At 28.3% G+C, this 13,131-nt stretch overlaps 1 protein-coding gene across 2 annotated transcripts in view; it reads right to left on the bottom strand.

Annotated features, from left to right (window-relative positions):
- The window catches only part of LOC114119804 (bestrophin-4), a 49,394-nt gene that overhangs the window by 7,001 nt on the left and 29,262 nt on the right, over positions 1 to 13,131 (bottom strand). For both annotated transcript variants that reach the window (XM_027981504.2, XM_027981503.2), the window contains exons 8-10: positions 10,476 to 10,724; positions 3,765 to 4,062; positions 398 to 564 (exon numbers count right to left, since the gene is read on the bottom strand). In XM_027981504.2, the coding sequence (XP_027837305.1) occupies positions 398 to 564; positions 3,765 to 4,062; positions 10,476 to 10,724 (714 nt within the window). The remainder of the gene's footprint in view (positions 1 to 397; positions 565 to 3,764; positions 4,063 to 10,475; positions 10,725 to 13,131) is intronic.

The following is a 13,131-nucleotide window of genomic DNA, read 5'->3' as shown; positions in this document are numbered from 1 at the left end:
TATATACCAAAGAATAAAAAAAATGTCAATAACACGGAACGAGATTAATGTAATATTTATTATTAAGTATTATGGTATACTATTAATTGTGTGCAGAGCGAATTTAATAATATATAATGACCATGGCGGGTATTTAGTAAAATATATTTATTACTATTTGGTTAAATTATTATTTTATCATTTAAATAAGTAATTTTGTTCAAATTTAATCTTAAAATATCTATAAAAAATATTTGTTTTTATATATTCTTTTAAAATTTATGGTTTTAATATGAACTGTTTATGAAGAATTTTGTATTCAATTTTCAAAACTTAAATATAAAACAAAAAAGGTTTTATAAATATCTAACTAAAAAAAAAAAAAACTATATTTATTGAGACTTATTGTGTTTTATACCTGTACAACTGCGGGCAAATCTGACGGATATGTTCCTGGCTGAGTAGAACCGTTGACGGACATATTCTGTTTGTTGTCCTTATCGATGGTACCGTCCTTTTGCACATCTGGTGTCGGAATTCTAGGCCTTCCTCTAGCATTTATTTGCCCATTAATCTTGTTCGAACCTAAAAGTAAAACGTACGATATTTATTGTCCTTAAGATTACGCGTATACTGTGTAGTGTATAGGTACCTACTTATATTATGTATACACGACTAACTGATTTAAAATGTGGAACGGCAGACACATAACGGGAATGACAGCGGTGTTATAACCACTGCAATTCCCAAGAGTCCTTCGCGCATAGCTAGTAATCAAAATACCCTTATTGTATTCTATTTTTTTTTATATAGATTACAACATATAAGTTTAAGTGTTAAAAATGTATATTTTTAAGTGCTTCGTGAAAAACTTTTATATACACACACACATAATTACAAAATAGGTAATACGAAATACCTAGTCGTACATAATATAGTTTTAGAAGATATAACATGAAATTGAATGTATATCAAAAAGGATAAATGGTGTATTTAAGTTTAAATTAATAGGTGTACGATAATTATTATGCTAAATATTAATAGATAAATAGATGCTCAAAAACTGTAAGTGTTAACAGAACGTTAATCTATGTGTGAATACTAACTATTAATATAAAAAAAAATAATGTTAATTTTTATAATTGAATGTTCTACAAAAGGTCGATTTCTATGAGAAAAGTATTATAAAAAATACTAGGTACTACTTTATTAAAAAAAAAAAATGTAAAATTTGAAATAGACATTATTCGATACAACCAATCAAATAGTTATAACCGTGATAGACTTGTCATAAATGAGTTTTAAGTACGAACTTGACTATCATAATATTATATAATCGGAAGTTGGATAACAATGTTGCATTGTTGCAGGGATATGTTGGCTATGCAAATATGGAGTAATACTAACGATAATAGTTGATAATCATATAATTTATCTAAAAGAGAATTAGAATTTATTATAACATATTTTGTATTTAATATAATTGTTCTTATTTATATATGTATACCTAGGTATACATCGACTTCAAAAGTATGACTATAATATTATAATGTAGGTACTGAATATAGTGAATTAAATTTAACCTGATTCGAATTAATCATTTCATCAATTTTAATCAAATATTTTGTTTTATATCTACAATAATAACAATACACACAATTGTTATGTGTAAAAATAATAAACATTTCATTTTTTTTCTAGAACTCGATTTGCTGTATTTTACATAATACCTAATAATTAAAAACGTGCGTACCTATTTGTTATTATAAATGTATACAAGATTCGATATTTTAGAAGTCGACCTATAGATGTTCTACACGTGACGTTTGAATACCTACTTGTAACTTGTAAGTTCACGGTTTATGTTATAATAGCGCATATTATACCTACCTACTTTAAAACGTGCAGTACTATTAAAATATGTTAGAAATATGACAGCTCCACTTTTCGTAACATTAACTACTAAATTGAATTTGTTTAGTTTCTACAGTATTTACTCAAGTATTTGCGTGTCCGAGTTGACGTACGTATTAAAACGTACGAAATAATTGCTGTTTCGATTATATTATTGTAAATTTGATTTTGTACGAAATTAAATCGGGAATTAGTATAATTATTACACATCACGCGAAACGCTTATGAGCGAATACAAGTAACGTTACTCCGTATAATCTACACAAAGCCCAATAAGGCGGACAAATTGTTAATAATATTCATGTTCGAATAAAGAAAAACATTTGTACTTTGCCGTTAAACCATTATAGAACGAACCAAATACGTTAGCTCCACAAGACTTTCAGATATTCTATAATTTCCTTTTTGTAAAATAAATAATATTTAAGAAACACTGAGATGTATCTGACTTGAAATTTGTAACACAATGTCACCAATTATTAATTAATATTCGAAAAAAGAAACTATTCAAATCACAGATTAGATATTCCTTTTATATATTTTTACAATGTAGGTACACAATATGTCGGTCACCAGTTTATACCTACACAAAATGGATATTCGTATTTCGTAAAATCCCATTATTTTGTTGAGCAAAAACAAAAACCATTCATTTAATATTATCACCGAAATGTCTGTAGAAAACAAATTTTGTTTTTTATAATATAAGTAAATAACACATGAATTATATGAGTAAAGTATATATTTTATTATTCTCTATATAATATTAAATTAATGGTCAGTTTAATGCGTTGAAAAAAATGTTTTTAAATGTAAATTTTTATTAAATTTTAATAAATCACTTCGAATAAATATTTATACGGGTATAGTCCATATTATGGATGAGTGGGTCGCATATAAAAACCAAATTAAACGTATAGGTTATATAGTGAAATTATACAGATCGCGGTTTTGGGTTTGTATTTAAATTTTGAAAAATTCCTGTTCTGCAATTTACGTGCCCAATATATAATATATTATTATACGCCTATACATTATGTACCTATCTAATATATAATAATGACTGACACAATATTATTATATTCGTGTGTAGTGCAAAAAAAAAGTGAAAACCTGTAGTTCTGCAGATTTATACTGATTACGACAATGATTCCGCGTAATTTTTGTTCCGAAACTCGTAACATAAGATTTTGCGATTGGTATACACGACAAGAAAGTTTTTATACCTAGCTAATATCTCTATGAGCACGTTGATATGGTTTTCTTGACTAATGAGATACGATGATGACGCACTCGAGTAATAACTATTTAAACTGTAAAAACCGTAAGCGCGTTTTGTCGATTTCTGCTCAATAAAAACAAATATAAGAAAACAAGTTATTAACATGACGACCTTCAGAGCGATTCATTATTCATAGATGACGTTTAAAAACACGTGAAATATCAAACACCTAATCATTGTTTTTCCGATTTTTTTACGTAAACGTATATCACACATAATATAATAATTAATGAAATGGCCAATGGGTACCTAAATAATATCAAATGATTCGTACAATCAACGTGTAGTTATATAAAAACCACATCTGTCAGTAGGGTAATAAAAAACAACTGTATTTTGTGTTAATTTTACTACTGATTATACTGATTTCACGAACTAATAAACATAACTGTTGTTCTTAAACCTTGTATCAGTTTATAATATTCTGCCATCAAAATATAATTTGTGTGTATGTAATAAAATACCAAATTTAATGTTTTTGAGCTATACCTATTATGATGTATTTTTAATAATTAAAAATAAATCGCGTTCAGGGGGGTTCACTTGTTAAAAAGAAATATGTTTTTAAAGTTAAAGGAACCATAAATACCTTGGGTACTACCTCGTCGACTTTTCATAGATTTCCTACCCCACAATCGGTCGTACAGTGTTATCTTTTGTAAATGTGGTGTACTCCCGTTAATGCTGTTGATGTGACTGTGACCATTTATGCCTGCTGATACGGGTAAGCCGTTTTCCGGGCTCGAGTACACCGAATTATGCCTGGTTCGATTGAATAGACCACCAGATGAATAAGTTGTCGACGATGATCTAATCGATCCTACCCGATGTATTTGCCTCTGGAACCAATTTTTTCGACGTTCGGCCATTGGCGTGTCAACGCTCTCCTAAAAAAAAAAAATCACACAAATGAATAGTTATAATAAATAAATTAGTATTCAAAGTATATAATTAATAGTTTATTATAAATTTAGTAAAATAAAAAAATCATATTTCTATGAATAAAAATATTATTTATTAGTTTTTTTGATATTAATAATGATGGACCGTATAAGTAGACATATTGTTGTTTTATAACTATATGTATAAATAGTCTAGTATAATATATGATTTTAAACTAGAAAGAAAAATCGTTTACGTTTATTATACCTAATTGACTAAATTAAACGATTCATAATTTTTATAATATTATCATGGTTGATATAAAATTGTATAGGTAGGTATTTTATATGAACCATATCTGTTATTAATAATGAATCCTATTTACCAAAGTTTCCAAAGATATAATTTAGTTGCATTCTATACATAATATAGCTACACTCCCCTTAATGATATTTACAGCAAAATCTACTTAAAAAATAACTCAACAATAAAAAAGGGTTAGGTCAATTTATTTATCGAAGAACACACGCCTTCCTTGTACCTTAATTCTAATCTAATACCAATCAACCTATAGCAGTAAAGAGTTAAAAATCTTGACAAGTGATTTAGATTAGGGTAAGGAATATAGAGAATTCTGTAATAAAATAATCATCCTATATGTAGAATTGTAGCGTACATGTGTAATAATGTGCTTGTAGCTTCTAGGACATGGCGATCCCTCAATATGTGGATCGATAAATATTTTATAGTATAATTAATACATTTATTTCAAATAAATAATAACCAACTAAATACTACGACTATTGAGCTATTATAAGTAAAACTTATTAAGTATACATAATATGATAAGTTCGTGATCGAACCACACAACTTGTAATATGTATATAGGTAGTAGGTACTTATGTATTTTAATTATAAATTAATCCAGTGGCGTATTTAGAATTTATTTAAGGGGGGGGGGGAGATATGACAAAATAGTTTTTTCCCTTCTACTCGAAATACATAAAGATACTATTAATTTATTATAACTTCATACCTATTATATATTATATAAAGGGCTCAGATTTTAAACCATAATAAGCAACAAAAAACGCACACGATTGTTTTAAAAATGAACAAAGAAACATATTTATTTTTTAAAAAAGCATGACCGAAAATTAATATAAACTAGTTATTAAAATGAATAAAAATTTTGAAATATTAATTTAAATTAAAAAAAGAATTATTTACCATGTATTTCCCTAGATTTTCAGTAGTGAAACTGACTCTATTGTCCGACAGAATATTTTTATATGTGGAAAACGAACTCTCTACATCCACTGAAGTGATCGGTACATACTTCATACCAGAGGTTTCAAATTACAACACTAAATCTTAAATTTTGAAACGATCGATACCGATGTTACAGGTATACTGGCCGTATAGGTAATGCAGGCTATATGTAAATCGATAATCTAAACGAATAAAACATTTAATAAACAACCCGATAACGAAAACAATAATACTCTAAAATAAACATTTAGTCCGATATCTGCAGGGTTTTTACGTATCTTATTAATTTAATTTTTTATTATTACTATAGTAGCATAATAAACATATTAAAATCGCTAGTTAGAATAATTTCTAAAAAAAAAATTGGTTTATTTGAAACCAAAATGACGTGAACCAGTAGCGGACACAGGGCGGAAATTTGATAAAAAAAAGCATACCTAGATTATGCTTATTTTTAACAGGTACGGTCGCTACGGATAAGTAATTATCCATTCAATATAAGAAAATATATATAAATAATAATAATATATATAGCCATATAGATGGGCATTTTAGATAAAATAAATATATACGAAAACGAAAAATTTTACAGAAAGGTAATTATCAAATTATTCAATATGAATTTATAATAACAAATTATATTTTTGAGATTAGTCAAAACTCCATAACAATTTTCGGGGCACTGCAACAAATTTAATAAAACAGGACGCCTGGAAACTTTAATATAACTAACCTAACCCATATTGTTATAGCCACTCCTAAAATATACTTGAGATAAATTTTACGTAGGTAACTTCATATCGATAGATAAATAGGGAGCTAGTATACTGTATAGGTTAGGTTAGGGTGTATACTGTATAGTAGAGGTTAGGGTCGTCAACTCATCATACGTCTGGGACTGTGCTATTTTGAAAATAGCGTCCTTGTGCTCAATTAAGTGTTTACTGTGTTTAGGGAAGATTAATTGTTTCAAAATCAAACTTCAATTATATAAGTTAAAATATAGTATGTTACAAAAAAATTATAGTTGAAATACAATATTGTTTTGTTAAATGGTACAAAATTAATCAAGATTATACTCCATTGAATGACGAACTCTATTTTAAAATTATTTTTCTGCGACTTAGTAAAGACTATTGACAAATACGTTCATTGTTTTTGCGTTCTCTCACGAAATTTTTGTTATTACCAATCGCTAATTGATTATTTTGTCTGTTACTCATTCCTATTTGTATCACTAAATAAGTTTTTTCATTATGTATATTGTATATACATATTTTGTTTCCGTAAAGGTGTTAACCATTACGCATTCCAGTAACGAAAAAATAAATTGTTAAGACTGGTAGTTTATCGTGAATAAATAGGTATGATTTTCCATGATAAGTAATTATACAAAAATGTTTATCTCAGTTTAAGTAAAATAAAATGTATTTCTATGTCATATGAATAATGAATGTTTTGTTGTGGTTTCAGGAGTTACTAACAGTAACAATGAATGATCATTCAAACTTTTTTTAAATTTTAATTCGATTTTTTTTTTAGTTTCCTCACTTTTCTCAGAATCTAAAAATTATTAAAGAAGGTTTCCTCAGTAGTTGAATAATACAAATATATACAGGTATCTTTTTTTTTTGTTATAAATAGAAACTGTACTTTGTACTGATCAATATCTATGCTTAGTGTAATATTTTAAAATATGTTTTGAAATTATTTTAACATATAAAATAAGTAAATAAAGATATGTTAACTATTTACAATATCAAAAAAAAATTCTCATTTATCGCAGTTTTTGGAAGTTTTAGGAAGTCACGGAAGTGCCTCTAACTAAATTTATATACTCAAAGATATTGGTATTTATTATTTACTATTGCACTTATTAACTATTTAATATTATTATAAATTCATTATAAAAAAAGTTTATTGTTAATGTAAGTTATATTTTGTTTGCAAATCATGTAGGTATTACTATTTTTCCACCGGCTGAAATCAAAAACTAAAATATTGTGCGTATGATTTGATCACTGCTATAATGACAATAAGGGTTTTGGTAATATGGTTAAATACACTGGTATGTTCTCTACCTCACTACTTGGTTTTGCGCATGTGTGCAATGTCCCACTGTCTGCTCGCTGCTGGCTGCTGTTAGTATTGTCTGCCGAAGAACGCAGACAGGTTTACGTTATAATTAAACATATAGTAATAATAAAAACATTCCTTCGCCGACTACAATATTTTTAGCAAGTTGAGATCATACCAGTGTACCCATATTTTAAATATGACTAAATAGGCTATTTAGTCATGTTTTGTATATTTCAGAGGTCCAATTATAAGACTTTCGCATACGAGTATACTAGAATACTAGATACTATACTACCCAAACTGTAGGTATATTCAAAGAACAAAAATTTCTGTCAATAGACAATTAATTATTTAAAATGTTGGAATAAATGGGTTTGGGCAGTTGATTATTATAAAATCGGAATTTCATAATATTAGTTTAATATATATATATAACAAAATACATAGTTGATTTAGCGTATTCTTAAATTGTAATGGTTTTGTAAATGTTTAAAACCTTATAATATACAACCTATAACATAGTACAATGAATGATGATAAAAATATTTTTTATTGTATGGTATTTAAATGAATTGTTTTCCATTAGAAATTAATCGCGTAGATATAATATATGAGATAAGCGTCTCAAACTATTGCAACGTTATAATATGTCATACATTTGATTACATTCATAAACATTTTAAAAACATAAAGGAAAGTATCCATTCCATACATTAACATACGAGTATATGTTCTGCTTTCTCAAAAGCCACCCATGTATTTTATCTGGGTACATGTTACATCTACATTGTACGACTGTACGTATATTATTATTTATTATAATTATAATAATTGGTTAATATATTATTTCATTAGAGGAGTAGAGGATTTTACTACGATTTTACTACGATTACGCACGCGCATTAAGCGCAATCATAATTAGAAAACGAGTCGATTTGTGAATTCAACTCGCATCGACATAAAAATAATAATAATAATAATAAATAAAAATAAAAACTAAAAAAGTCTCTTGTTCCTTACTATAATGTATAGTGTTAATAATTTAACAAAATACAATCGAATGAAAACTAACTCGTAACTACAACATTAAATTTTGAAGAAATAAATGATAGCACAAAGAATAAATATTTAGATTTTAGACAGATATAAGATTTTTTTAAATTGTAAATGTGGTCGACGAGATCGTTAGACGGTACTATAATGAAGGGTACCTGTATAGTATACACATAGCAAACACAAATAATAGTAATCGGACCGACCTAGTCGAGTGCAGTGCAGCAATAATACATATTATTATTATTATAACTACTACTTATTGCATATATGTATGAACTACTATTATACTGCCGCCACCTGTGAACTGTAGTGGGCCTGGAACTCCGCGATATGCATTCCTACACGACTGCTTGACCTTCGATCGAATATATAGGTACGCGCACATATTATACCAACATGTGTGTACAGAAAAAAAAATATCAAAACCAAAATATAAACACGGTGGACACAATAAATTATAATTTATAATTTAGTATATTATACTTATACCCGTCCGGGTTCATTAATCTCAACACGACGAGCAGTAGATTCATCCCAACGGGAGTGTTGGATGTAAGTAGGTACACAATTATATTACTTTTACACGCACAGGGATTGTTATTTGAAATACACGAAGGTTTGAAAATATATTTAAGTTTGTCAAACAGGTATAGTAATAGGTAATAGTGGCTATCTCTCACAAAGAAAATAGAGTACACGATATGATTGGTCGAAAAGCCGACTTAATCGTATATTTATGATTCGGCACTATTGTAGCAGTAACAATATTGTAATTTAGTACTGTAAAGAATACTTTGAACATAAATTTATAATATTATTCAGAAAAAAATGTTTTGAAGTATTTTAAATATTACACAGATATATATTTTTAAAAGTATTTAAAACACTTATCGAATTTCACGTGTTTGTTTCCTGATTGCGGAACCTATTATACATCATTAACCGATGCAAGAGGATGTATGGATCAACGCAGAAATTTATTAAAGCCTATGTTTCATCATTATAACTCAGCGGTTCTCAACCTTTTTTCATTCACGTACTCCTAGACCTCTCTCACCACTATATCAAATATACCCCAAATATCAATTTAGAATATAAATAAACAAAAAATAATTTTTTTCGCGTACCCCTCGAGATCATGTCAAGTACCCCAGGTTGGAAACCGCTGTTATAATAGATCACATCAGTCGATTTAAAATACCTTTATTCTCAATTAATTAGATTTTAATGAAATGGCACCCAAAAATAAACTATTTTTAATTATGCTTTAATTTTATTTAACGAATTCCTCTAAAATACGATTTTTTATTTTTGTTCCTTGTGAGATTTTATTAAATAGAAGTTTTAACGTATAGTTGTACACTTATTAGTTCTATAAGTCTTAAAAGTTGGTTATAAATGATCGACTTATGAGATAAAGTCAATTAGGTATACAGTGTATTTCTGGTATGTTTTTAATAATCGTATATATGTGTACGAATAGGAAGTTTTACTGTTACGTTGAAAATATAAAATTAATCTGTTGTAAAGGAATGAGGAAGCGACGTTAAGCATCTATTCGAATATTTTTGCGAAATAATAATGACAATACTAACACGCGACGACTCGGTGTGGCACGTGATTCGCATGTAGGTACAATTTATTATCACGATCGGACAGGACATCAGCCTAGTAATTTGTAACTATAAAACCGATTTCTAGCTATAATGCAGCTGTAGCTGCTGAAAACTTAAAAAGAAACATTGGTTTATCAATGGTTTATCATGGTTAACATTGGTCGTCGAATAAGAGGGTATATCAGGATATCAATTAAGGATAAAGGTGATTGATTGGCGTGTGGATGATGGCGAGTTAGGGGGTTAACCCAAACGATGATCACGCCTGTCCAATGTTTATATATAAACAATAATAATAACAAAAATGATGAATTACGAATTACAAAATATAAACAATAATATTTTAATATATCGATTATTATATTGTTATTATTTATATATTATATTGTACTCACGTAGTCTGCGTACACGTCCTCGGGCACCGCTGTCTTCCTGTGCATGTGATGCATCGGTGCCATATTCGCATACAACGAATCCGATTCCTTGACCTTATAGCAATCAGCTGACCCCTTGGGCTCCTCGCGCCTATAGTGTTCCGATGCCACCGTGTACGGCAGGTCTTTGGGCACTACCTCGTCCCAGTACTGGTCTTTTAGTAGTTCCGGGTGTTCTTCGTGCATTTCGTCTACGATCATGTATGCCGCCTGTACACGAAAAAATAATAATAAATACCTAATATAATATATTGTTATTATGATGTGTATGCGTATAGGTATGCTATCCAACCTCCGAGTCATTTTCTATAGTCATATTATATTTGGCACCCTGCTTAGTCGGACCGTTGAGAATAGTCCTCATATTTTTGTGCCTTGACCGAAAATATACATATCCTATTGTGTAACTATAGGACAAAACCTATTCCAGAATTACAGCAAATAAAAGACACAAAATAAAAGAATTACCGAAAATTGCACGTTAACCAGAGTACTCTCTTATGATTGTATATACATAAAAACCTAACCTAACATAAGTATTTTCCAGACATGTGATGAATAAAAATTTACTTTCTTATGTTATTATTTATGAGGTATACTACTTAGTAAGTATATTACGATATTATGTTCAATATTTACTTTTGATCGATTTATATTCATATTTGTAACCCCCCCACCCTGAACACCGGCTATTCATCTTGGACTCAATAATCTACAAGATTGCAAGATGAGTGGTCGCTTAATTTGTTTATCTGACTTTTATTTTTCAACCTCACTTCTAAACCAGCACATGCCTTACGGAAACACCTAATAGCACTCATTCGTAAACTGATTTTCTGTGTTGCTATTTTTGAGCTATATACAAGGTATTGTAATCGCCCGTAATCATGTTCTTAAAGAAAGTCGTCTCAATAAGAATCGTTCGCAATCAAGTCTGTTTAGTGCAGAACGAAAGGGATGGAAAAAGTTCACATGGTTTTTAACATTGCTAAATTTTGTTTGTCGTCTTCTACGGTCTCCATAAATATTATTATAATTGTTAATTGTTATCATTGTTATCATATTAGGTATAACTTATGTAAAATCATCTTTAAATTATAATCAAAACCATTAATGCGTTACCTCCATCAACTATACTTGTTTATTATGAATACCTACTTTAAAAATGTACTATAATAGTATTATGTCGAAAATTGTCTACTTGGACGTAAATAAATTAACAACAATCATCATAGTTTATTGGTCATTGAAGTATTGCCATTAATCATTATTATAGTTATTCTATTGCAATACTACAGTATAATATGCTATATCGCCTGTATCTAAGTAGTTCCGACTAAAACCTACGAACACGTCTTATTCTTATCTCTTGGACCAAAAGAAGTTTCGATAATGCACGATATTGTATACGTCACATTACTCGCGTATATACGGCTTACATATACACCTACCACGTACCTATATAATAAATAATACACGTCTGTGGTTAATTTGTACGTGCGATAACTACGCATTATTAGTCATGTTGTACTATTGTTAAGCAGATACTGCGCTGTATTATAATTATAATAATGTATTATTATGTTTATCGTGTCGATAAAGTATACTATTGCAGATATATACAGGGTGATACATGGTTTGACGCGTACTGAACTCATTTTCACTGTGGATCATTGATATGATAGAAAATAAAATTAAAAAGTAATTTCATATATTGATGGTAAATGGTAATAGATGTTGTATTGTTTTTCTACATTTTTTCTGTTTCCATTAAATTTTTTTTAGGTTCTGAGCTGAGTAAGTTATGTATATTGGTATTAAAATGAAAAGTTCTAATTTTAGAAAATTAAGCTACACCATTTTTTAACGAAATTGATTTTATTGTCTATTGTAATTCAGAAAGGGATATTATTATTGAGACAAGAAATTGTTCGACAAATATTGATTATAGGTACTTATTATTTATGTAGTAAAACTTTCATACTATGAAGTTTCAACGGGCAATAAAAGAAATATATTTTGAATAAAATCATTTTGGTTCTAATTTGATTATTGTTCACAAAAATATTTCATTTAATAAAAAGTTTCGTTTTATATAGAATTTTAGAAATATTTTTACTATTTTTACACTATGAACCTATTCATATTATTCTTCAGTAAGTTGCAATAAACTTAACAATGTTTTTGACAACAATTACGTAGTATCTGAAACTGCCGAGTTAAGAAAATAAAAATATAATAGGATATAATACATAGAATATGACTAAATTTAGAAATATAATAATGACCCAGTCGTCTAGTTAACTTAGAATTATTTTGTAATATACAATTATTTTATACATCCATTACAGTAATTTACCTAATGAAAATTTACTTGAACTTCTCGAACTCGGAAATGGAACCTAATATACACTCATTCACTCAAGGCCATATTTGCACTTTTTACACCCTGCAGGGTTGACCACATTTGTACAATACTTAAGTTCTTATTTTCTTGTGATGTTTAATATATATAATATTATTAAGTTTAGATTTGTAATAATCGGAGCGTTTTAGAAGAGGTGTTATTATGCGAAATGAATATATTACTTCGAAAACTTGTTGAAACAAGTTGTTA

This window comes from Aphis gossypii, chromosome 2 (assembly GCF_020184175.1).
Source record: "Aphis gossypii isolate Hap1 chromosome 2, ASM2018417v2, whole genome shotgun sequence".
NCBI lineage: Eukaryota > Metazoa > Arthropoda > Insecta > Hemiptera > Aphididae > Aphis > Aphis gossypii.
This window is presented reverse-complemented; position numbering and strand designations above follow the sequence as displayed.